This window comes from Drosophila grimshawi, unplaced genomic scaffold (genome assembly GCF_018153295.1).
Source record: "Drosophila grimshawi isolate 15287-2541.00 unplaced genomic scaffold, ASM1815329v1 contig_311, whole genome shotgun sequence".
Lineage (NCBI taxonomy): Eukaryota > Metazoa > Arthropoda > Insecta > Diptera > Drosophilidae > Drosophila > Drosophila grimshawi.
The window spans coordinates 21,855,814-21,879,926 of NW_025063098.1; the positions used below are offsets into that span (position 1 = coordinate 21,855,814).

Below are 24,113 nucleotides of genomic sequence, written 5' to 3' on the forward strand. Positions count from 1 at the left end.
TTTCTCAAAGATAATAATAAATAATGGACAAGAGCATTTTTGGGATTTAAATATTTGAAATAAATGTGATGGCAAATTGAACGTCTTTGTTTGGCCAACAATAAATATATTATTTGTAGAAAGAGATTAGCAAATAAATAATTCCCAGAATATGTAGCAGCTACAACAAAACCGAGAAAAACTGATACGTTTTTAATCACAATTTATGGCATTTACAGTTTATTTGCGCATCCCTAAGATACATAATGCCAACTGAGCAGTAGACGAGGAGGCTCTGGCAGAGGCAGAGGGACTGAACTGGACGGGACTGGGCTGGACTGGACTGGTCGGGACTGGCTTAGGCAAATCACTTTGTCTGGCCATTCATTTCAGTGGCACTCAATCTCTGCTCTGCTCTGCTCTGCTCTGCTCTGGTCACACCTGGCAGCAAACTTTAACTCCTCCAGCGTTGCCGTGGCTTGCATAAAGAAGACATAAAAACAACAAGTAACCAAAACAACAACAAATGAAACGAAATGAAATAAAATAAAATAAAATAAAATACACAGCTGCTCACTTTCCGTTTTTGTTTGTGCGTTGCATATTTATAGGCGCATAAAATATTGTCGTTTATTTTTAATTTAATGACAAGAAATTTGTAGCGGGTGCTGCCAATGTCTACACTGTCTACGACACTGCTGCCACTGAAGAGAACTCTTACTCCCATTCCCATTGCCATTGCCATTGCCATTCCCTCAGAAGCGTATTCGTAATTTCCATTGGTAATGGCCTGTGGCAATTGCAATCTATCTTCGCATTTACGACAACAAAACAATTACAACAACAAATATCATATGCGGGGTAGCAGCGATAATAAGCGAGTCTGAACCGCAGCCACCGCCTCCACCTCCGCCTCTGCCTCCGCCTCTGCCTTTGCCATCCTAACCCCCTAACCAGAGAGCAGGCAACGCCAACGCAGCATTCAGCGTGGTCAAGGGACCATCACTCAGTCAGTCGGATGGGCCCAACAACAATGAGGAGCAAGTGGCGCAGCAGGCCCTCATCCTGAGCGCCCTCAGCGTTCTCATCATCGTCGTCGTGGTCTGTTTAGTGCGCTTGGCACGTTGATAAAACATTTCATTTCATTTTATTTTATTTGCAAAACACACGCAGTTTTCTATACCCTGCTGCATATTCCTCTGATTGGCATATTAGACGCTATTTAATTTTATTTGCATGAAAACACAATTGGGTAATCGTCTATATTGACACAATCTTTAATCCAAGCTCTCATCTTGATCTAGTCATATAATACAAAAGTTATTATACACTGCTGTACAAAATATCAGATCTATTCTAATGATTAAGGTACTAAAGGAAATAAAGATGAGATATATATAATCAAACAATAATAATATATTAGCCTTGATTTAATTTATGCCCGCATCTTGTGCAGATCTATAAAAAACTAAACAACTAAGTTCCACAAATGCTCTTTAAAATGTCAGCTATTTTAAAATAAACTCTACAGTTTAAAGTACTTATTAAAATTTAAATAAAACGTGGTAAATTAAAAAAAATACATTCTAATTTAATATATAATTTTCACACGACAAAAACTCACTCTTAAATTCATTTTCCATCTTAAGTATTAAGAATAAAAAACTAACAATTTCGAAATGCAGCTAAAAAAAAATACGACTGGTCTCCGCTGACAAAAGACAGGATATTATGCAGTCGATCAGGCTGCAAATTGTGCAAGTACATGTGTTTTTTAAGCGCAACGTTGGTCATCAGCGCTGCCGCTTCATTTGAATTAAACGCCATCATTTTGGGTCATTATTTGGATACGTGCGCTAAATGAGACGCGACTCTTCTGTATGGTGCCACGCTGCCACGCTGCCTGCCACCGCCCACCGCCCACCACCCGTGCCCCATTAGTTGCCATTTGAGTTACGTGCGTGAAGATTGCGTTTATTTATAACAGTCTGACTGCTTTGCCTGCCGTCCGCGTGGCATATGTTTGCCGATGCTTTTAACAAAATTAAAGGCAACTTTAAAATGTTAACACCTTGTTGTCGCCACTGTAGCTGAGTGCCAGCATAATGCAACTAGCTGCATTACCCCACCTCTACCACACTTCTCACCCTCCCTCTCTCCCTCTCTCTATTGGTCTCCGGCTGAGGTGCATGGTGCATGGTGCATGACGCCGTTGGGTTGCCTTAATTAAAAGCATCTCGCCAAACGACTGCCAAAAACAACGAACAGAAAAAAAATAACAGCAACAACAAGAACAACTCTCAACTTAAATTCAAACTCAAACGCAACTCAAACCAAAACTTGGCGCTTTCGCACTCGCGAACATGTTGCACTTTTTGGTGCAGGTTCTGCCAACTTTATGGCTAGCGGGTGGCAGGCGGTGGGCACGTGTCTGCCGACCGTGGCAGCTTCTAATTAATGTGCGCTCAAAACTTTGCCGAGTAACTGCTAGCAGCCAGGTAAAAATTGGAGGGGGGTGAAAAAAAGAATGGTAAAAAGTAGTAACTGCGACTAAAAGTAACATGAAACACAAATGCCAAAATGCCTGGCAAAGCAGCTCAGCTCAGCGCAGCTCAGCTCAGCACTGGCAATCAAAATCTCAGCCAGCAATGAAAATCGTTTTCTATATTAAGTTACAAATTTAATTTACTGCATGTGCTTCAACGTCGGACCAAAAACCTATCCTTACACCCCCCAAACCCATTTGCAGTGTGTAAACTTTTAAATGACATCGTTGTAATGCCTTTGACCAAGATACAACTGGCAGTCTGCAAATGGCATTGGGTGAACCGGAAATGTGCAAGAGAAAAAACTTTGCAAATGGAATTTTAATTGTTTTAATTATTTCGTTATTGACAAATTGGCCAACAAGTTTGCTTCATTGCCAGCAAATCTTCAGCCAGCACTTGCTCTAATTTACTTTGGCAAATGTAAACACATTAAAACTATTAATAAAATCAAGTTTCAGTTTGTATATTTTATGAATTTCATTTATTTAGCACAGAATAAATGTCATTAAATGTTATAAATCCTCTTTCCAAATGCATAGAATTTATATAAAATGAGCAAGAGATCGAGAGTCCTTCAGATGTCATAAATTCAATTGCAAAGTTCAGTTGCAGATACATAAAGCAATCAATCACTATTAATTTGTTAATATTTCAATTAAATGAAATTAATTCAAATTTTACAGTGGTCAAAATTTAAAGAACGATTCGAAAAAAACTTGTTGCAATGTTCGGAATTTAATCAGAAGCAACTTGTTTTGAGCACAAATGCAAGTCAACCATCAAATAAAATCTTGAAATCTCATTCTGATTTTGTTCTCGGCATCTTTGTTGGTTTGTAAAGGGTGAATTTATATTTATATTTATATTTATATAAATTTATTAAGGCCTCATTCTTGTTCCTTTCAAACTTATTGTGCTCGGACTGGTTTATATTAAATATTAAATTACATTTTTGCTGACAATTTATTAAGAGGAAAATAAATGTACAAAAGAACATTTTTTGCATAGAATATCGTAAACAATTCTAGAACATGGCGGCATCGTTCGCTTGTTTGTGATAACTGAATATTTTATTACATTTGCCTTTGCGTGGCGTTGGCTGCCAATTGGCAGCATTGTCAGCGTCACTCAAAAGCATCAATATGTAAGCAAGGATTCAGGACAATGCCATCATGCCCGCATGACACATGACAGTCCGAAGAGGCTGAGGCAGTGGGGACTAGGGGAAAAGGGGACTAGGGGAAATGGGAGATTTAACGTACGCGAGCATCAACAATGAATGTAATTCAATATGCAAATTGGCGACGACAATTTTCTACTTTTTCCGCTGTTTTCCCACACACTCACACATTTTGCAAAATGGCCGGATTGTGTGTGTGTGTGTGTGTGTGTGTGTGTAAGGACTACTTTTCTTTTCTGCCTGATTATCGTAGCTGTGAGGCGATACATCGACTGTGTATTTGCCGTGCAACTCAATCGCTAATATTTAACCGCTAACCAAAATCCAATTAGGCATCAACATATTCTGTCATTAGTTCGGCAACATGCAACAGAAGCCAGCAACCGCAACTGCAACAGGAACAGCAACCAAATGTTGCTTGTTGTTGATGGATTTGATATCCCGTCCAGTTGTGCCAGTAATTAATTAGACTCGCAGGCATTTTATATGAAGAGTCCTAGGCCAAAGCACTAATTGAACATGAAATGGCATTCAGTTGTCTGCCTGGCTCTTTTGTCTCTCTGTGTGTGTGTGTGTGTGTGTGTGTGTGTGTGTGTGTGTGTGTCCCATCCAAGCAACATCATCAATGTCATTATTATACTCCTCAAGCTAATCGTAATGTCCATGGACTCAATATAGCTCGCTCTCTCTCCATCTCTCTCTACATCTCTCTCTCCATCTCTCTCTCTCTCTCTCTGTGTCTGTCTAAGTAGACGTCTCTGCTTTGTGTGCATCCCAAAATTCATCAGCACGAATTCTGATGTCGACTAAGTGCAGCTGACAGCACTTGAAAACTGCACAACGCACTTGAAAGCTGCATGTTGCGCCTTAGGCTTTGCAGTCTTACTGTGCCACTCGTGTCATCCATCTAAATCAGTCGAAAATATGCCCCTCCTCACACACACACACAAAGCTATATCTATGTATATATATACATATGTGTGCATATTTTCCTACATATGTTTCCTACGCATGTCTCTGTCTCTGTCTGTGTCTGTGTAGTCTGTGGTTTTTGGGTTTGGCTCTCGTTCTGACTCTGACTCTGACTCTGACTCTCTCGCTGACTGTCTGTCTGGCAGTGTGGATATGGTGGGTTCGCATTCATGTACAAGATTTCAAATTAAATAAGCACAAATCAAATATTTTGCAATTTCTGTCACTGCATGCCATTGCTGTGGAAGTGGTTCTGCATGCTGAAATGGAAATTGCTGTGGAAATGGCAATGGAAATGGAAATGGGCAGTGCTGTTGCTGTTGCTGTTGCCGTTGCTGTTGCTGTTGCTGTATTGCTTTGAGTGGGTGGCAATTTTGGGTTTAGTTTATTGTGGATTGTGGATTGTTGCGAAAGGGGTGGTGCCTTCCGACATTGATTTATGTGGTTTTAGCGGCCCTGTTCAAAGTTGTTGTTGTTGTTGTTGCTACTGCTGTTGTTGTGAGTTTATTTGGTGTGTAGTTGGTTGTAGATGGTTTATTGGCTGAAAAATTAAGTCGGTAGTGGCAAGTGTTGAGTGTGTCGGAAGTGATGAGGCATCGAGATTATGGTTTCATGCTTCGTTCATAGATTGTTGCTCTTGATTTGTGTCGTGTGTGTGTGTGTATGTGTGTGTATGTGTGTGTGTGTATGTGTGTGTGTGTGTGGGTATGTGTGTATGTGTGTGTGTGTGGGTATGTGAGTTTATTGTATTAGCCCGGGTGCAAAAGTCTAGCCTTTGAACAGCATGCGAACAAGCTTATCGACAGCTTATTGAACATACTTTAGATTTGAGGCATGCTTTCGATTAGAGACTCTCAATTTGCGATGATGGATTGAGGCCAGACTCCAAGTTGTATGTTTCAAATATTATAAATTTAAGAATCTTATATGACACATGTGTGGTACGTATATTAAGTCTGGCTTAATTCACGAATGGCTTTTAGCAATTGTATTGAAATGTGCAACTTTCGGTCGAGTGGCTTTCTACCAGTTTTAACTTGTGATAATTAATCCAATCGATACCGAATATCTATAATCAGAGTTGCTACAATTAAAACGAAATTACTGAATACTGATAATAATTATATATATTTTTATATTAATCATATCAATCTTAAACCTCTCGTGTCCAAGACGACCTCAGTTTATTTCACGCCTATTTCCGTTTTCCGATTTTGTTGTTACTTTAATTAAAAAAATGGATTTTGTGGCATTTGCAACACATGCTAATGATTAGATTAGCTATTGTACTCATATGAAATTGTCAATAAATAATAAATAATTATTTTGCAAAAAGTGCAAATTTCAAATGAATAAAAGAAATTGATTAAAGTTGATCGCAGTTGGATATAAATATAAAAGTCGTTTTGGTGGCCGTCTTGAAAGCCTAACTAAATTTCTGGATGGAAGTTTTGAAGACTTTCTTGCAGGCCTGTCAAGATAGACAGCATGCCATCAGCATACTAATTAGTAATTGCACAATTAATTTAATTACCACTGCAATTGTGCGATAGCAAAAACATGGTTGAGATTCCTATATCGATATTGAGAGCTTCTATCGACGCAAGTGCGTCACTTTTTATAACTTGGCCACACTGTCGATTCACAAGTCGATTAATTGCTGATCCCACGAAAGTTATTTCTTTCATATTTGTTTTCATTGCATTTGTTTATTGGCGCGTCTTGTGACAGTTCATCTTGCCACAAAAGCAAAACAAACGAAACTCAATCTTCGCATTGAATGATAACTTCTGCTGTTTAAATCAAGAGTGCTCAGAAATCTGTTTAAATAACTGAATTTGCTAACAAGGCTTGCAGTTGAGTTCAGTTTTCTGCCAGATTTCAGCATAGCAAATTGGAGCCAATCAATAGTAGACGCCTCCCCGCTGATCCTACAAAATGGAAATGGCTAAGGCAACGCCAGCTGGTAAGTGGACGACGCATAGGAGGGGAAGTGGAAGTGGAAGGGGGCTGCTGACTAGCTAATTAGGCAGTGAACGGGCAAAATTATGACAAATTAAAATGCAGTCCTTGCCGGGTGTGGAGCGGGGCGAGCGGTGCTCGCATAACAATGGCAGGTGGCTCGTCTGTGTGGGTCGAACACATGCGCACACGTCCGTAATTACCCATGGCCAGTGCACTAACAAAAGGCAGCCAAATGGCTGAGCTGTGAAGCCGGCAAAATAAAGAATGGCCCAAAAAGGGTGACGAGACAAAAGAGCGTTTTCCCGTTGCCTCCCCGTTGCCTGCCCGTTGCCAAGCATAGTCATATGGCCAAAAGCCATGTGAATGGGGCTGGGTGCGTGTTGCTTGCCGTTCGTCACGGCCGTTTGTGGCTCATTGGTTCGAGCCGGAGACGGTAGACGATTGGGCAGTGGCAGAGTGCTTGGGTGCAAGGGCAATTTTTCATGGCGCAGTCCGGGCGCGTTCTCCTTGTCGGCCACGGCCCACATAAATTAACCGAAACGTATTAATTCTTTTATATGCCCATACCCTCAACCATGGCCATGCTCCCTGTCCTGCCCTCGACTGCTCGTGTCCTTTTTTATATGCGTGCAAAAATTTATGCTTGAATTAAATATGATGACCAAAAAAGCAGTCGCAGCAGCAGCAGCAGCAGCGGCAGCAGTCCGACAATGTTGTGCCCTTCTTATTTACACATGTAGTACAACACGGCGTATACGCATCGTCGTCGTCGTCGTTGTCGTTGTCGTAATGTACGTCAGTGTGCACAATTAATCTTGCAACGTGTTTTATGTGCCTTCTTCGATGGTGGAGACACACTCCAACCCCCAAAACTGTGGCCATCATGCTGCGGCTGGGTTATAATTGAATTTTCATAGCCATTACCAGACGTCGACGAGGACGTTCTCATCGTTCTCATCGTTCCCATCGCTCTTGTCGGCTCGGTCATTATTTAAATGTAACGACGCTTTATTATTACGGCAATCGAAAAGCAAATGATTTCGGCTTTATAAATATAAATCAAATTAGTGGCAAGAATGTGGGCCAAGAAAGTAAAGCGGCGCCGTTCTAGTGCTCAATTTTGTTTGTTGGCCAAGACAAGCAGGCAGCCACATGTTGCACGGCCATTTGGTCAACGTGGCGTGTGGTTAATGTGCAAAACGTTTCCTTAGCTAGGACAATATAAAAAACACATTTATAGAGCATCAGGAATGGCAGGCGCTGCCAATGGACGGACTACACCAAAACGACATTTAAGTACACATTGAGCATTTTAATAAGTGGAAACAATTTGATAAGCAGTTCAGCTACTTAGGACACAGTTAATAATAAAAAGCAGATATAGTCTTGGAAAATGAAGCGCATAGTGTGTAGGCAGGCTATTTATAGTTATTTAAAGTATAATTTCTTTGATTTGATTCAAAACATGCGAAACTTACCGTCGAATTATTGTAGAGTTCAATTTAAGCTGCAAGCAAATCGAAAATTTAATTAATATTAATATTATTTTAATTTGCATCAAGTTAGACAACTTTCGCTTTTCAAATATTGTCACAGTGAAAGTTGAAGGAAATCAAAATAAAATTGTACAATTGTCTTGTGAAATCTCACTTTCATCTCTCGTTTTAGATTCAAGCAAAAGAGGCGATTTGGTTTTTGCTCAGAAACGTGGCTATATGCCTTGGCCGGCCAAGCTGATAGACAACTCGGACAGATTGTGTGGTCTGGTGCAGTTTGTGAATACCAACGATCGCCATCTGATACCCTATGCCAAAATATGGACATGTAACCAGCGATCTAAGCAAGAGTTTATCACCCTTCAGGCACTGCAATGTGAGGAATTTTATGAGGCTATTCTAGCGACGGAGCTTATTGATTCACAGCCACCGAAAGGCAAGCAGCAGCAAGAGTTGCTGCTGTTAGATACGTTGCTGCTGTACCGGAACACGTTGCATGTGGAGCCGCAGTTCATCGAACAGGTTAACAAATTGCGCAGGTGCCTCACTCGCCACAGGCAGGATTATGCAGCGGCGCAGCTGGCCTTTCAGAAGCTGCTGGAGCTGAAACCATTTAGTCGACTGCTGCTCGTTCGGAATCGGGAAGCGGTCGAATCTATACGCAAATTGGTCGGCTTTGTCAACCATACACGTCCAAATCCAAACGAACCGCAGATGGTCCGTTATTTGGCTAAGCGCCTAATTAGACGCTTTGCCGGCGTCTTTTCGATATCGACGAACATTTCAAATTTTTGGTCATCATATTATATGCAAGCTGACATTTACAGACGCCATGCAAGGCTGTCAGAGTGTGACGCAAACCCAAATAAATCCACGTAATATAAACAAATAAATGCCCTTGGGTTTGTATAAATAGCCAATCATGTCAAGATATTTGTGATTGCTGCGGCAACGCCACTTGTGCAAGTGACAAATATGGCTTGTGAGTGTTTGGGGCTGGCTCCAGCCATTGTCCGAGATGTTGACGCTAGGTAAACACGAACAGCCCAGATAAACAATCGATCAAAAAATTAGACAAATCATCAGATGACTGTCGTTGTACAATAAACAAAAGCCAAATGTGTTCACGCCATGACACGCCACCAACACCCTTGTAAACACACACACACACACACAACACATAAACAAAAAATGCTTGTGAATTGGTCAAGCAAACAGCATTTCACTTTGCACACAGCTTCAGCGCGAGCTGGACAGCTGCCCTGCCCAACGGGCAACGTGGCAGGGCAGGGCAGGGCAGGACAGGACAGGGCTGGGCACAACACTAAAGGCAAATTCAATTTGAGCTGTCAAAAATCTAACCAATATTGGCTGCGTGTGCAATGTGTGTGTGTGTGTGTGTATCTGTGTGTGTTAGATTGGGGGGCGTTGTTTTGGGTGCTATCGTAGAGCACAATCGATTGAAAACATAAATGAAATTGACAGCCAGCATGCCAGGTGATCAGCCACCGTTAGTTAGCCGCCCAACTGCACCACCAGCACCACCATCAGCACTCCGCCTCCTTTTTGTGTTTTTAGCTAGCTGACGTTTTGTGTTGGCCTTTGAAGTTGCCAAAATAGAGACGCATCCATAGCATTGTTGACCATTGTAGGTGTTCATGTGAAGGTAAAGCATCAAATTAATTTGACATTTGCTTTGTCACTGACAGTCGAACGGACATACATAGATAAAGCTGCAGGTCTTACGGTTTTAACTCGTTTTGCAAGCCATCAATGCCAAATCATCTCCATAGCTAATGATATGTACGGATATGGGTTAGAGCCTTTTGCTGTTTTCTATGCCTTTGATGCGAATGCATGCAACACATGAAGCTTGCCCAGTTATTTGGCTTATTGCCACTTGGCCAAAGTGAAAGCTCTTAGAGAAATTAGCACATGCTAAAAGACTTGATCTCAGTGCTTAGTATTGCAAAAAACTGTTGTGAAATAACAAACTTTACGCTTGTAAATGGAAATAAATAAATAAAAATAATGACCCAATTTATAGCAGGCCCAGCCCCAACTACAAAATGTTGGGTCATAGCAATAATAATGTTATTTTTTAATTTACCTAAAATGCTTCTAACACACACACACACATACAAGCTCTTAATATGGCGAAAATACAAAGAACAACAATAATAATATGGGACATGAGCTAGCATGGAACTAAGGTGGACAACATTGCCCCACCACGATGTGGAGCACAGTGGCTGCACAGCCCCTGATTGAAATGTGAGCTGGAAAACACATTTCACATCATAATAAATACGAAAACAGCCGAATAACCATATAAATTCTATTGACGTTGAACAAATTTGATTTGATTTGGTTTTTCATCTAAATAATTGTTTGCTTTAAATATACAAATATATTTTATAATATTATTAATAATATATCAAATTTGAATTGTGTTAGATCATTTCGTTGACATTTATAAAACAAATACGTAATTTTGAAATTTGATTAATCCCAAAATATCAACTTCAATTTAACAAAGCAAAGTCAATCGAATTATTTGCGAAATATCTGCCAGAAAAAACTTCTTTTTTTTTGTTGTAATATGGACCTTTTTGTTATCAGCATATCTACAACACTTCGTCCAATTAGCGATATAAACGAAACCCATTACACTCAATACAAGACCGCGCAAAGTATCAGAATAACAAGAAAAGTATCACATCATTTTGAATAGCGGTGTTGTAACCACTGTGCGTGTCAGCTATTATGTCATAAGCACCGCTACTTAGTGGCGGATTTTGTTTTTATAGCAAACGTTCTCAGTCCGAGGGATTTTTTGTTGTTTTTTTTTTTTTTGAGACTGCATTAAGTCCCTGGAGCTGTTTGAAGTTCTTTGAATTTTGTGAATAGGTGTGTTGCCTACTTAACGAGGGCTTGTCAGCGTGATACATAAATACACACATACACAAACATACATACATACATCTTGAGTGCCTGTTGCTAATTTTATTAAGTTTTGCACTTACCACTCTAATGAATTGATTTTATGTTTTGTTTATTTTCATTTTCATTTTTGTTTTTGTTTTTTTGTTTTTTTTTCTTGTTGCTTTTGCTTTTGCTTAGCTCGCAAATCATCAAATGAACTGACCGTTGGGTCAGTGATTGTAATTTATGTGCCAGCTTCTGATATTTATCTAAACAGTGAGTCAGAACTCAGAGGCTGAAGCTTATCGCCAGCTCACGATGTTTTTTGTGGCCCACAACAAAAATAAACAACGGGCGGCACAGCTTTTGATAAGGCAACAACAACAAGGAGAATAACAACTGTTGACTTGCAGCTGTGATTTATTTTGCTTTTAAAACGCATTTTAAAGTGCTCAGCCGTAAAACTAAACTCTCTCTCACACAGATACACACACATACACATACGAGTACACACAACAAATTCTGCTGACTTTTAAGTGCACTCATAAAAATGCTGGAAAATCCTGACTCGGCTTGTATTTTCGCTGGCAATTCTTTTTTTTTTTCTGTGTTTTCTGCTTTTTTGATACTAATTAAAAATTGTATATTTATCAAAGTTAGAGAGTCACAGCCAGCAAAGTAATTTGCCGAAATAACCAACAAAACTAAAAACACATGCGGAAAGCAAACGCATATGCATAACACACACACACACACACACACACACACACACACACACACACACGCACACACACAGACAAACATACATATATATTTTTGCGGGCAGAAAGATTTTGTTGACAGAAGTTTACAATAAAACGAAAGTTGAATGCACAAGTTTTTGCGCCCGTCGTTTGTGGGGACTTAGCTTTGAGGGTGCAGTCCCCTAGCCGGAGGGGCTGGTGGTCTGTTTGCGCAACTTACAGCCAAAGTAAACTCATTACCAATGCAAACAAACAGGCGGTGAAACTTTTAAAAACCGCCCAGAAACTATTTGCGTGCACAGTCCCCAAAACGTAACCAAATGAAAATGATTATGAGGCGAATATACATATGTAAGTTTGGGTGTAGATTAAAAACAAAAACAATAACAATAACAAAAACAAAAACATAAAATAATAATAATTAAGTGCTCGCATTTCAATTCAAAACGCAAATTAGGCATTCTACGTGCGGAACGTGGGCAACATGTCGGTCTGAACTTTAGCACATTTTTCGTCATTTTGTTACTGACCAAAAACCAAAAACACAAAAGCCAAAATGCCAAAATGCCAGCCATGCATGTCATGTGAAACCAAATGCAAATAGTTGCTTTGCGGCCGCGTTGTGTTTCTCTGTTGATCAACTTGTTTTATTGATGTATTAATTTTAATTAGTTTACATTTGGCGCCGACTCGTCATTGTTAATTAAAATACATTTGCCAAAATGATCAGCAATTAAACGCTGTATTATATTAATTATACAAATTCTTTTATCTGCTCTATTTGCTTGTTCAACCAAGTAGCAAAAACATATCAATGTGAATCGAAAACATTTTTTCGCTCTTGTTCGCTGAATTTAACGGGAACTTGTAAACAACATTTGCAGCAATTTTATTAACAAAAAAAATAAATATAATAAAATAAGTAAATATCAAATAATGCATATATATAATGTTAAATATAATTAGATTGCATTTACTACAATCCAAACCACTAATAATAATCGAGCATTTTTCTGATAATAAAATGAATAAAAATCGGAGCCTACTTTAAGTGATATTTATATTAAAAGTGGATTGGTTTGTAATAGGTTCAGGATAACCATCTATCATATAGCTCTAAGAGTATTTGCTTAATTCGGATCACCATTTTTCTGTGCAATTTTGTTAAGTTGGCTTACAATTATTTTTAATGTTAGCGCGGTTATCGCAATTGTAAAACTGCAAAGAACAAAAAAACAAAATCCTAGTTTTATAGCCTTTTTTCGTGAGTTTGTTGCCCACAATGCGCAATGTGTAATGTGTAATTAAAATGTGGCAGACAACAACATGGGGGACACGGCCGCATTTCCGATGTTACTGCTGTTGTTGCAACTACAGATGCCAGGCCACTCATTAACCAAATGGTAATAATTAATTGAGATATGTTTTACAACTGGCAGCGCAGCAGAGCGCTTGTTTCCATGTAACGGCCAAACAGGCAGTATCTGTTATTTTATTTATTAATTTGATTAATGCACTGACGCTGATCAAGTGTACGCCAAGTTGAACGACAAGCTTTAAACCATGTGCATGTGTCTCACACTGTACCACAGGCTGGACCAGTTAATTGCATTAAGTTAAACACTTAACAAGTAATGCGATTAGCGTCAAGTAAGCACTTTGGGGGCACACGGCCAGCAACTGTTGCCAAAGTGGGGGCAACAAACTGTAACGTTAGTTTAGTCACTGACCACCAAATTTGTGTCCCAGCAGAACACGTTGCCAATCAGCAGCTTCCAACTTTCGTTGGACCAATTAAGAACGCATTTCATGCTAATCGCCCGTCTGCCCGGACGCATTAGGTGCAGTTGAGTGCATTTCATTTAAATGAATTACAAGCGAAATATGACTGCCACTTGGTTCCAGCCACGCCACACAAGCAGAACCGAGTCAGAGTCCGAGAGGCGAGTCCGAGAAGCGAGTCCGAGTCCGACTCCGAGTTGTAAATGTACTCAATGCTCATTAAGCAGCAGCAGCAGTGGCAGCAGCGGCAGCCGCACGGACGCCAAATGTTAATCAGTTTTTCCATTCTATATACGAGTGGGGAGCGAAAGCGCAAATCACAAAACACAACAACGCACAAAAATTGGTAATTAGCGCTTTAGAAAATGGGGGTTCGGGTTTGGTGCTAAGCAGGGATGCGAACAAGGCTACTGAGTTGGTTGTATGCGGCGCTTTGATGCCATGTTAATTTGAATGAATTCAATTAATTAGCGTTAAAAACCAAACGGACGTCAATTGTGCCAAAAAATCTTTGTGTCTGCCTCGCTGCCATTCCCAAAAAAAGCGTCACGTTGTCGGGACAACCGATGATGACTTGGCCATCATTTTGCTTAGGCTTTAATAAGTAGCCGCCATACCATGACCAGCTGGTGTGGCAGCAGCGGTCTTGGCCAATTTGCGGCTTAAGCCCAAGCAGCTCGATATTGACAATTATGCCAAATATTATTGTGCCTCATGATGACATCGCCGCAGCTGCTAATGACGTTCCGGCTCTAAGCTGTTAAGCGGATATTCGATTACCCATTCTATATGCACATACATACTTACATAGATACAATTCGCTGCAAATTAGTAGGCTCAGTAGGCTTGTATCCGTTTTGGCATACATATATTTTAATTAAAAATTGATTGGCGGATTTGCATTTTATTTATGAATTTATCTCAAAATACACACAGTTGAGCAGCTTAGCTGACCTCAGCGCACAGCACAGCATAGATTAATTACAATAATTTTTGACAACGGGGCCAGCAGCATTAATAAGCTTGGCAATTAAGTGAATCAATTGATAAGAAAACAAATTTCATATTACTATTTGTAGATGCGCAAATTAAATGAAATCGATTAGATACCATTTTGACTTTTGACTTTGGCTAGATAACCATTTGAACCAAATCGAATCGAGTGTTATCTTTTTTGAAAACTTAAATTTGACATTTCAAAAGAACCCGAGTATTTTATTTATTTATGTTCAAGAGACACTTGCAAACACTAGACATATTTACGAAAGTGTTTATTGTTTGCGGACTTGTTTTTACAATTGAACTGATCTGTCCAGATCAAGTGCTTTTGATTTTATACTCCGATATATTTCGAATCCCGACAATAGCATATTTAAAATATGTCATAGGGAAAAATAAAAATGTATTCACCCTTCTGCAATTGACTTTTCAATTTGCCTGCGAGCTTTCAATTTCAATTGACTATAAAATGGATAAAATAAGAAATTTACTCCGAAACTGCGAAATGTAATTTTTTCATGACAAAAAAAAAAAACCAAAAATGTATATATATATATATTACATGTATAATTGTTAAATAAAAGAGAATATATCGGTAGAGTGGATATACAAGGAGTTTTAGTACTCATACAAATATGGGGGAGTGCAGAACAAGTGTCGCTTCCAGTCATCCGACAAGTGAAACAATGAAACTAGAAATCGATAGCAAATATTGTATTGTGTGTATTGGCAATGCGATACAGCTGCTGTGTTTCATTTCTAAATTGTATACATTTCAATATATATGTGTGTGTACAGCAGTGTGTGTGTGTGTGAGTGTGTACAGCAGTGTGTGTGTGTGTGTGCTTGTGCGCACAATGTTTGTGCAATGTGTAAGTGCAGCGTAAAGTAAATTGAACGGGCAAAAAATGTTGCCCACATCGAGGGGCGAACGTGACAGAAACAGCTGTCAGAGCGCCGATGCCAAGAGCAACAGTGCCGCAAATAAATATGTGCACAGAAGCATAAATAAAGCCATCTAATAGGTATAATGTTGGTTAAAAATCACGATGTCACAAAATGAACGCTCTAAATACGTGCAATGAAAAACTGCAATTTAATTCAATTAACAATCAGGCCAATAAAATTGTTGGCCAACCAAAAACAAAAAAGCTACTGCTGGCAGTAGCTGTGTGTGTGTTAAGCCGCCATAATTGATTTAAGTATAACACTGCCAGAAACACATACTAATACACATATACGTATATATATATATATATATATATATATATACATATCTGTATAGATAGCTACTGGCAGCGACAGTTCAGGTTGTCAGCTGCCTGGCAGACAGGCACGAAATTGATTTCCAATAAGCAGCTTGCCACGTTAGATTGTGTTAATTTTACGCCAAATCTGTTTTAGCTCAGACTTCATTGATAAACTTTGACATTGATGAGTTAATGATGATGGGGAAGACACACACACACAGAGCCACACACACAGCCACACACAGCCACACTCAGTCACAGACAGTCACCAACAGCAAACAAAATGTCAAACGCCCGCGTCTAAGGCGAGAAGCGTTCCTGCTTGTTAACCTTCGGTGGATATCAGTGGTTTTGCTGTTGTTTTTGGTGTTGGTATTGGTATTGGTATTGCTAATGCTATTGGTTTTATGGCCAAAGTTGACAACGACTCTGTCATTTGTCATGGGCACAGATATGCCAAAAATTAAGTCAAGCAGCGCCAAAGTTCTTTTAGGAACTTTTGTTTTGCCATTGTATTAACTGAGCATTGATGAGGCCATTGCCTGGTCATAAGCTTCATAAAAATGCTCTTTATTAAAATACTTTGGTGTCGGCTAACTAGAGCAAAAGATTTGACGATAATTATGATAAATGTTATTTGCTCTAATTGATTGGAGCTTTGGGAATGCTGAAAACTAAAATCAAATTAAATTCATTTGGAAATATATTAGATATGTAACACACATATCCATTAATTTATGTGTACATTGTTATTCAATTAGCCGAAAACTATCCCTTTCATCAATCAATGTGGATTGTGCAAATAGAAATAATATTCGAGATTTTATTTAATCTTAAAATACAAAACACAACTGAGATTTGCCTTAACTACAGCATAATCATAATACAAACAACAGATATGATAAACATTTTGAAAGTGGTCGTAAAATCTATTTGTTTTTATCTTTAATAAAGTCCAAAAACTTCCTTCAGTAATTCCAAGCGGAGATAATTTCTGGTTGCTTTATTAAACTCTTGTGAAGGGGTGTTAAAATGTCGTCGTGAAGTGTGTAACGGTTTGAAGGAGACAACCACAATTTGTATAAATGCATTAAAACGTAATAATATTTCGAAATCCGGACTAAAATGTAGCTTGACTCCGACTTACAAAAACATGAAATCTTCGGCGTGCCCACGATAACTGCTTGTTATAAACTTAAGGTTAGTTCACAAATTTTGCGTAACTTTCTTTTTTTTTTACAAACCTTACAGTTTCTAACTGCCTTTCAGACCTTTTGGTGTGATGACTACAACAGAAACTCTACTTTCACAAGTTGATTACATCCTATTTGGCCTCTAGTCGAATTGAGAAACTTCAGAAACTAACTGTGGTAAACCAGAAAATATAAAACAAAAAAAAAATAAAAAAAATAAAAACAAAACGAGCAAAACAGCACAAAGAGCCAACGTTTGGCAACGTTAACCAAAAACTCAATTTCCGTTTGAAAACTCATTTCGCATTTTGGTTGTTTTAAATCAACAGCAGCATAGGCCGCTCAGACCACCGCACAAACAATTGCGTAAAAACAATGAGCAATGCTGGCAACAACAACAAAATCAACAACAACAGCAACAATAACAATAATAACAGCCAAAAGGATCAGCACTAGAAGAGGCGATTTGAACAAAAGGGCAGCAGGGGCAACAACATGGCATTGCTCATGTGCATGCCCACAATTAATTTACAATAAAACAATCAATTGATTACCATTACATCCGGCCGCGTAGCGGAAATTGTGCGCAATATCCTTTTGTTAAGCGGCCGAATGGCATGACCCCAGCGACAGCGGAGTGTGTGACGACCAGCAAGGAGTGTGTGAGGGATGAGGGGGCAGCGAATGAATCGGCGAGTGGCCAGCGGCAACAGTGTCAAGAAAAAACTTTCGACTGCAAAAATAGGCAAAATAGACAAAAGCCGGGCGAACACGTACATTTAAAACCCAAATTGACAAGCCGGCGGTTAACTGTTTTGACAGGAAAATGGCGCGGACAGGCCAAATAGCCGGGACCGCTAGTAGACTACTCCACACCCCCACCCACACCTCCCGTCACGTCTGCCTGCCACCATGAAGTGCAACTGATTAGTGTTGAAAACCGCTCGCGTGCGTCAAGTCTGCGTTGTTTGCAACGCCTTGAGGCTTAATGAATTAATTACGAAACAAATGGAAAAGCGATAACGTGGCGGACTCGACTCGGAAGTACCCCTTAAGGAGCTTGTCATTTACTTGCTGTTTTTGTTTTTGTTTATATATATATATATATATACATAATTGTTAACCATAAATTGAGTCAGCTGTTAACGAACCTTACCCTTTGAACCTAACCATGGCAGAAGTTAAGCTGGGCGACACGTGTCATGCTTTGCTGTAAATATCAAATAAAATTTCGATGATTAACCATAACAAGCAAGTGAGAACAAATTAATTAGGCGCACAGCAATTGTGGTTTAAAGTGTGTCAGAAACGAGTAAATGTCAACAGCAGAGAATGCAATTGACATAAGCCCGAAGCGAGGCGGAGTGTGTGGTGGCTGCTTTGTTGCCTGTCTGCCAAACTTACCTCGGCAGCAGCTCTTTATGCAAAACGTAAGTTTCGCTTGGCAGCAGCGGCAACTATACATATACATATACATATAAATTTATATATATATAGGACGACAGGCTCGGCGTTTAAAAAGTTAACACTAGTCAAAGTTAACCAAATTTGTTGCATACTTTGCTGCGTCGCTTCACAAAACACACTGAGCTGAGCTAAGCAAAGCATAGCAAAGCAGCCGACGAGATTCTGGCTGATGCATATAATGAGCTGAAGGCAGCCGACAACCCCACCACCCACCCACCCACTCAGCCGATGATGTTGGCGCCACACAACTGGGGCGCCCTGAATGGATATGGATGTAGAGATGCTGGGCAAAAGTTGCGCCAAAATGCTAAAACGCAGCGGGCGTTCATCATCATCATCAACAGCGCCAGCAGCAAAAGCAGCAGCAGCAACAGCAGCAGCAACAGCAACAGCAACAGCAGCAACAGCAACATAGCATTATAATGAAAGTGGCAAGAGAACGTAGCACAATGGAACCGGCACAATAAAAACGGCTTAAAATGCAAACTTTGGCATAGTCTGAAAATAATTTGAATTGTGCTGCTACGATTACCAATAAGTGTTCATTTTATACAAAATATTTGTTCAGGATCAACTTGTGCGTTTAATTTTCTTTTCAATTTCCAAAGTATTTTTTTGTTTTGACCAACTTAGTAAATTATTAAAGTCCTTGCCAAGGAGTCATTAATTATTCATGCAAGGCAATACAGAAAGTAAATATATCCTATTTGGTATTCCGGCCATGTTATACTTTGTTGCCTAAGCGAAAAATAAGCTTTACATATTCATTACTTTTAGTTGAACTCTACACGACTAAATTGACACACGCAAAATAATCCGAAAATGTATTTACTTATGCAAATCTTGAATAGATTAAGTACTTCCAACTTAAGAACAACGAATAGTAGCCTAAATGAAGGACAAACATTTTTTGAATATTAAAATTAAATTTTTAGTTTTCGAAATAAAATATTTATTTTATAATTCTCATCGAATTTTGATGATTTCTGGATATATAAATTTTTTAAGTGAAATCACATTTATTTATTTTGTGCTCTTCGAATCCCATCGACTTCCATTGTGCATTAACAAGTTTATTGGTCATACCACCCGGCGACAGGTAATAGCAAATGGGCTTATGTGGGACATGTGTATATATATATATTACATATATTTATTATATACATACGTGCATTTCATTAGCATTATCTTAGCACTTTTTTTTCGCACGCCTTTAATGCTTCTTAATTAACTGCCTAAATGACGTCATCAGTCGTCCTTGGTTCGAGCTGATTTTGATATATATTTTTGACAACAAGGAAATCTAAATTGTGTATGTCTGTGCATAGCACACAGCTGTCAAACATTTGAGCGACAGCAAAGCGCTTAGTTCTGAGCTCTCTCCGGCCTCAAGTGCCGCTGGCGCCAAAAAAAAAAAATAAATAAATGTGACCCACTTAGAAGGGCCCAACAACAAGGAACAACAACTAAAACATGGGCCTTACCATTTGCCAGTCGCCAGCGCCGTTGCATGTGGCCTGGCACTTAACTCAATTTGCAATGAAGCAGTTGCTGCTGTTGTTGTTCTTATTGTTGTTGCCACAAAATGCAGCACAACGAAATTGCTGCCATATTACGGACGACACTAGCGTATTGTTATTATTGCTATTGTTGTTGTTGTTGTTGTTGGCATTGTTGTTGTTGTGGCTTGTGGCAGTAGCGACGTCTTGACTGTGTCATCAAAATCGAATTGAAATGAAACCACAATTGAAATGTCAGACAAACGTAGTGAAACTTTTTTCTCTGCCTTTCTTTTTTTTTTTTTTGTTGTATGGGGGAATGGTGTTGGCAGAGGCGCCCACATAAAATTCCATACGAATTGGATCTGCCACGTCAGAGAGGCCACAGGAGCCACACTGGAGCGGCAGACTCGGTTTCTACCACAATTTTACGCTTTTCGCGCGCCATTTTTGTGAGCCGATGCCTTCAATGGAATCATTTAACTGGCAGACCCAGCTGCCCCCAATAACATAAGGCGCAACAGGAGACAATGCCACGGCCAGAACTACAAACAACTGCGTATATGTGTGTATGAGTGTGTGTCTGTATTGGTAAAAAAAAAAAAAAAAACAATACAAACAGCAGGCGTCTGATAATATTTGTTGGCATTTTTGTAGGCATCGAACGCGCACAGCGATATCCACAGGAATTTCACTTTGCACTCAGCAGGGCGTTCTTTAGGTGTTGCTTTATGGACGTGGCACTGTCAATAGTTTGGCGCCGTCTTTTGACAGCCAACCAAATTGAATTGCTTGCCAGCCAAGATGCAGATCTGCAGTCGTGTATGGACTTATGCATAAAACAGTCATTAGAATTGTTTGCACAATGAGCTGATAAAAACTGTATGAGCACTGCGACAAATTCAATTCTAGTCACGTGCACCCAATGACATACTAATCACGCTCTAAAAAAAATAAAAAAAAATAAAAATGACATAGAGCAGATTAGATAGAAAGTGGATAGGGCAAATGCCATTAGCCATTGGCCAGCTGTGGCAGTTGTATGCCACATTATCAACAAATAGCACAAGGCAAATGTTGAAGCATGAAATCAAAATTGAATTTGCCATGCAATCGCAATCGCTTACCCGGATCCAAGTAAAAACCAGATAAAAGAGTAAAACCCAAACGAACTGAGCTGAACTCATCCGAACTGAACGGAACGGAACTGTTAGCTGTGGTGAGTTTCCACTGGGCCAGAGAAAAGCAAAAGCAAACACACAAGCAGAAGGCAAATGTTGAGCACACGGAGAGCGAGAGTCGACATCAAAACAAAGAAAATTCACCGACAAAAAAAGAACTCGTTGAATTTCTAGAAGTAAAAATAAAATAAAAAAAATACATATATATATGTATATATAAAATAATATAACGCGTGCTATGCGCTCGGAATGACTAAGGCAAAGTGCGCGAAGAAGATTCAACAAATGACAGAAGCCACCACCGGACCAAGCAACAGACCGCCAAAAGCCAGCAGCAAATGTAACAGTTGGGGGTGGGGAGAAGGGGGTGGTGTAGCCGGGGGTTAACAGGCAGGACCAGATTCAGCTGCTCTGCTGCCAGCCCAAGCAAAAAGCGTAAGCGCTTTGTGCCTCACTGGCTGTGTCTGTGTCTGACATGTGTATGTGTGCAGGGTTGGTTATTTGGTGTATGTGTGTGGATATAGATATATATATATATATATATGTGTGTGTGTGTGTGTGTGTGTTTTGGTGTGAGTGCAAATTACAGACTAACAAGTGGTCGTTGACTGGCAAGCCAGCGAGGCAGACAGCCCCAGCCACGACAGTTGATTTGATTTGACAGCAAGACATGACATTTGGGTAGACGTACAGCCAGGAAGCCCAGTCAACCAGGCAACTAGGCAGCCCGGGTGCAAGGCGCGCCCAACTGGAGTGAAGTGAAGCTGAAGAAATGCTGCCACGAATGCTGCCTCAGCGGATGCCACAACAGCGATGGCTGAGATGTCGTCGCTGCTGCTCCTAATGCTGCTGCTGCTTCCAATTCTGCTGCTGCTGCTGCTGGCAAGTGCAAGTAACCGCAAACCCTCAGATGGCAGAACCCGAGCCCGATATAATGAAGATGGATATCTGCGACCAAGCGACTCGCATAACAATGGGTAACCGGATGTAGCACTCGGAAACGGAAATGAGTAGCAGGACAAGGACATCAACATCTACACCAACTCACAACAAAAAAAATAGAGTACGCTGCCCTGACCAGTGGAGCTTACCATAATGTGGCATATGCATTAAATACCGAACGGAGAGTCAATGCCACCTATTTTCCATATCAACCTAAAATACGAACCATGTCGGTTCGCCAATATGCGTATTATGAGCTTTTATCCTTACAGTGGGTCTTTCAAGTTGGCACACACACAAAAGTTGAAGAATGCTTTTACAAATTAAGAGAGAACAAAATTGTTTTCTATTATTGATTTAAATATTGCTGGTCTGGTGAATAAAAGAACAAATAAAAATCAACTTTGAATATATTTAAATTATTCATAAGAGTTGTAAATAATGCAGCCAACTTCCACTTTGACCTATGTACATATATTTATTCAGTAATTTATAATGCAAAATAAATAAAATAATTAAAAGTTAAATTTAAACAATAAATTGAATTTATTGAAATGCAAATATTTATTTAAGAATGAAGCTGCAAATAAATAAAGTGCGTAGATTTTCGATCAAATGATGTTGCTCAAGCGTTAACTTTTCGCACTGACTGTATGGAAAGGCAGGCAACTTATATACACTGTTTTGCATAGTCGTATATCAATATGCTTGACAAACAGCTGAACGACTCGGCATAACTCAGCTCACCTCTTTTGTGTGTCTCGCTGTATGCGATGATTGTAGTTGTTGCTATTGTTGCTGTATGCCCCACGTGTGTGGCGATGCATGCAGGCGCCAGTTGGCGGTTAACAGAGGGTGCCTAGCTGGCTATTTGCTCTCGTTGGTTGAAGCTTGGGGGCAGAACGAGGCAGGATACTCGGTCGCCCTGATTGCTGGCAATGTCGTTGGCCGTGTGAGAATAGATACGTAGGTGTCGTTACGACGCTGACGCTGACGCTGACTGCGACTATGACGATGACGACTTTGTCGTGGCTTACCTACGCTTCACCAGTCAGTCAGCTTGACGTGTTGAAAAGTCACTTTCGAGTGTTTTCACTTTCCTTGCGGCAACTGCGTGCACACTGCACGCTGCACGTGCGCGTTGCGCCGTTGCCGTTAGCGTTACTGTTGTTGTTGCCCGACCAAGTGGCACTTGGCAGCGTTGCAAGTATGAATTTTGTTCACAGGTGCACACACACAGATAAGCGCCCACGAGTTACAGCCTTGAAACAATGTGGGCCCTAAGACAGACAACGACTGCGACGACGACCCATTGAGGCACTCAAAAAGTTTCTTCTTTTTCCTTTTTCCTTTTTGCTTTCGATTTTTTTTTTGTTTTTGTTTTTTGTTTATTCTTGTGTGTGTGTGCTATAAACTGTGCACTAGCGTTGGGTTTACGAGAGTTTTGGGCGCGTTTAGCTTGAATTGAGTTGAGTAATTAAGTTCACTTGCCTGCGCGAGATGCATATTTATTAAGCATGTTGATAGATGCTAAATTATGCATGCACTCGCATATGGTGGCACTAAACCGTTAGTACGATGACGTCGTCGTCGGCGGCGACGCCACATGCTAGCATTTCGACAGCGCGGTCGCGGCGTCGTCGTCTATCTTTTATTTGTTTATTATATATATATATATTTATATATGTTTACGCAATTAATACACGCTCGTTAAATTTGTTTTTGGTGTTATTGAGTAGTCTTGCAGTGTTTGCTATTTGCTGTTTGTTGTTAATTTGGCTTGATAATGGAATTATCTATTAAACAAGTTGAATGTTTTTGCCACGCGCCACGTAGCACGTTGTCGCTGCCACCAATACCAATGCGTTTAACTCTCGCGTGCTCTCACTTACACCCACACACACACGCATACACACACACACACGCACACACACGGACACCTAGCCAAAAGAGTGTAGCATTGGACGCGTTTTTGGTTTCTGGCGTATATC

At 39.9% G+C, this 24,113-nt stretch overlaps 1 protein-coding gene across 1 annotated transcript; it reads left to right on the forward strand.

Annotated features, from left to right (window-relative positions):
• The first annotated feature begins 6,478 nt into the window (after positions 1-6,478).
• Positions 6,479-9,037, forward strand: LOC6568282. Its single transcript, XM_001994825.2, has 2 exons — positions 6,479-6,646; positions 8,314-9,037. The coding sequence occupies exons 1-2, from the start codon at positions 6,619-6,621 to the stop codon at positions 9,018-9,020; spliced, it is 735 nt and encodes a 244-aa protein (XP_001994861.1). The 5' UTR covers positions 6,479-6,618; the 3' UTR covers positions 9,021-9,037.
• The last annotated feature ends 15,076 nt before the right edge of the window (positions 9,038-24,113 follow it).

Bases quoted from the DNA above. Each gene is read 5' to 3' on its own strand.
- LOC6568282 (XM_001994825.2), top strand. From the start codon at position 6,619: ATGGAAATGGCTAAGGCAACGCCAGCTG. The intron at 6,647-8,313 runs GTAAGTGGACGA...CTCTCGTTTTAG, and splicing joins GGCTAAGGCAACGCCAGCTG to ATTCAAGCAAAAGAGGCGAT.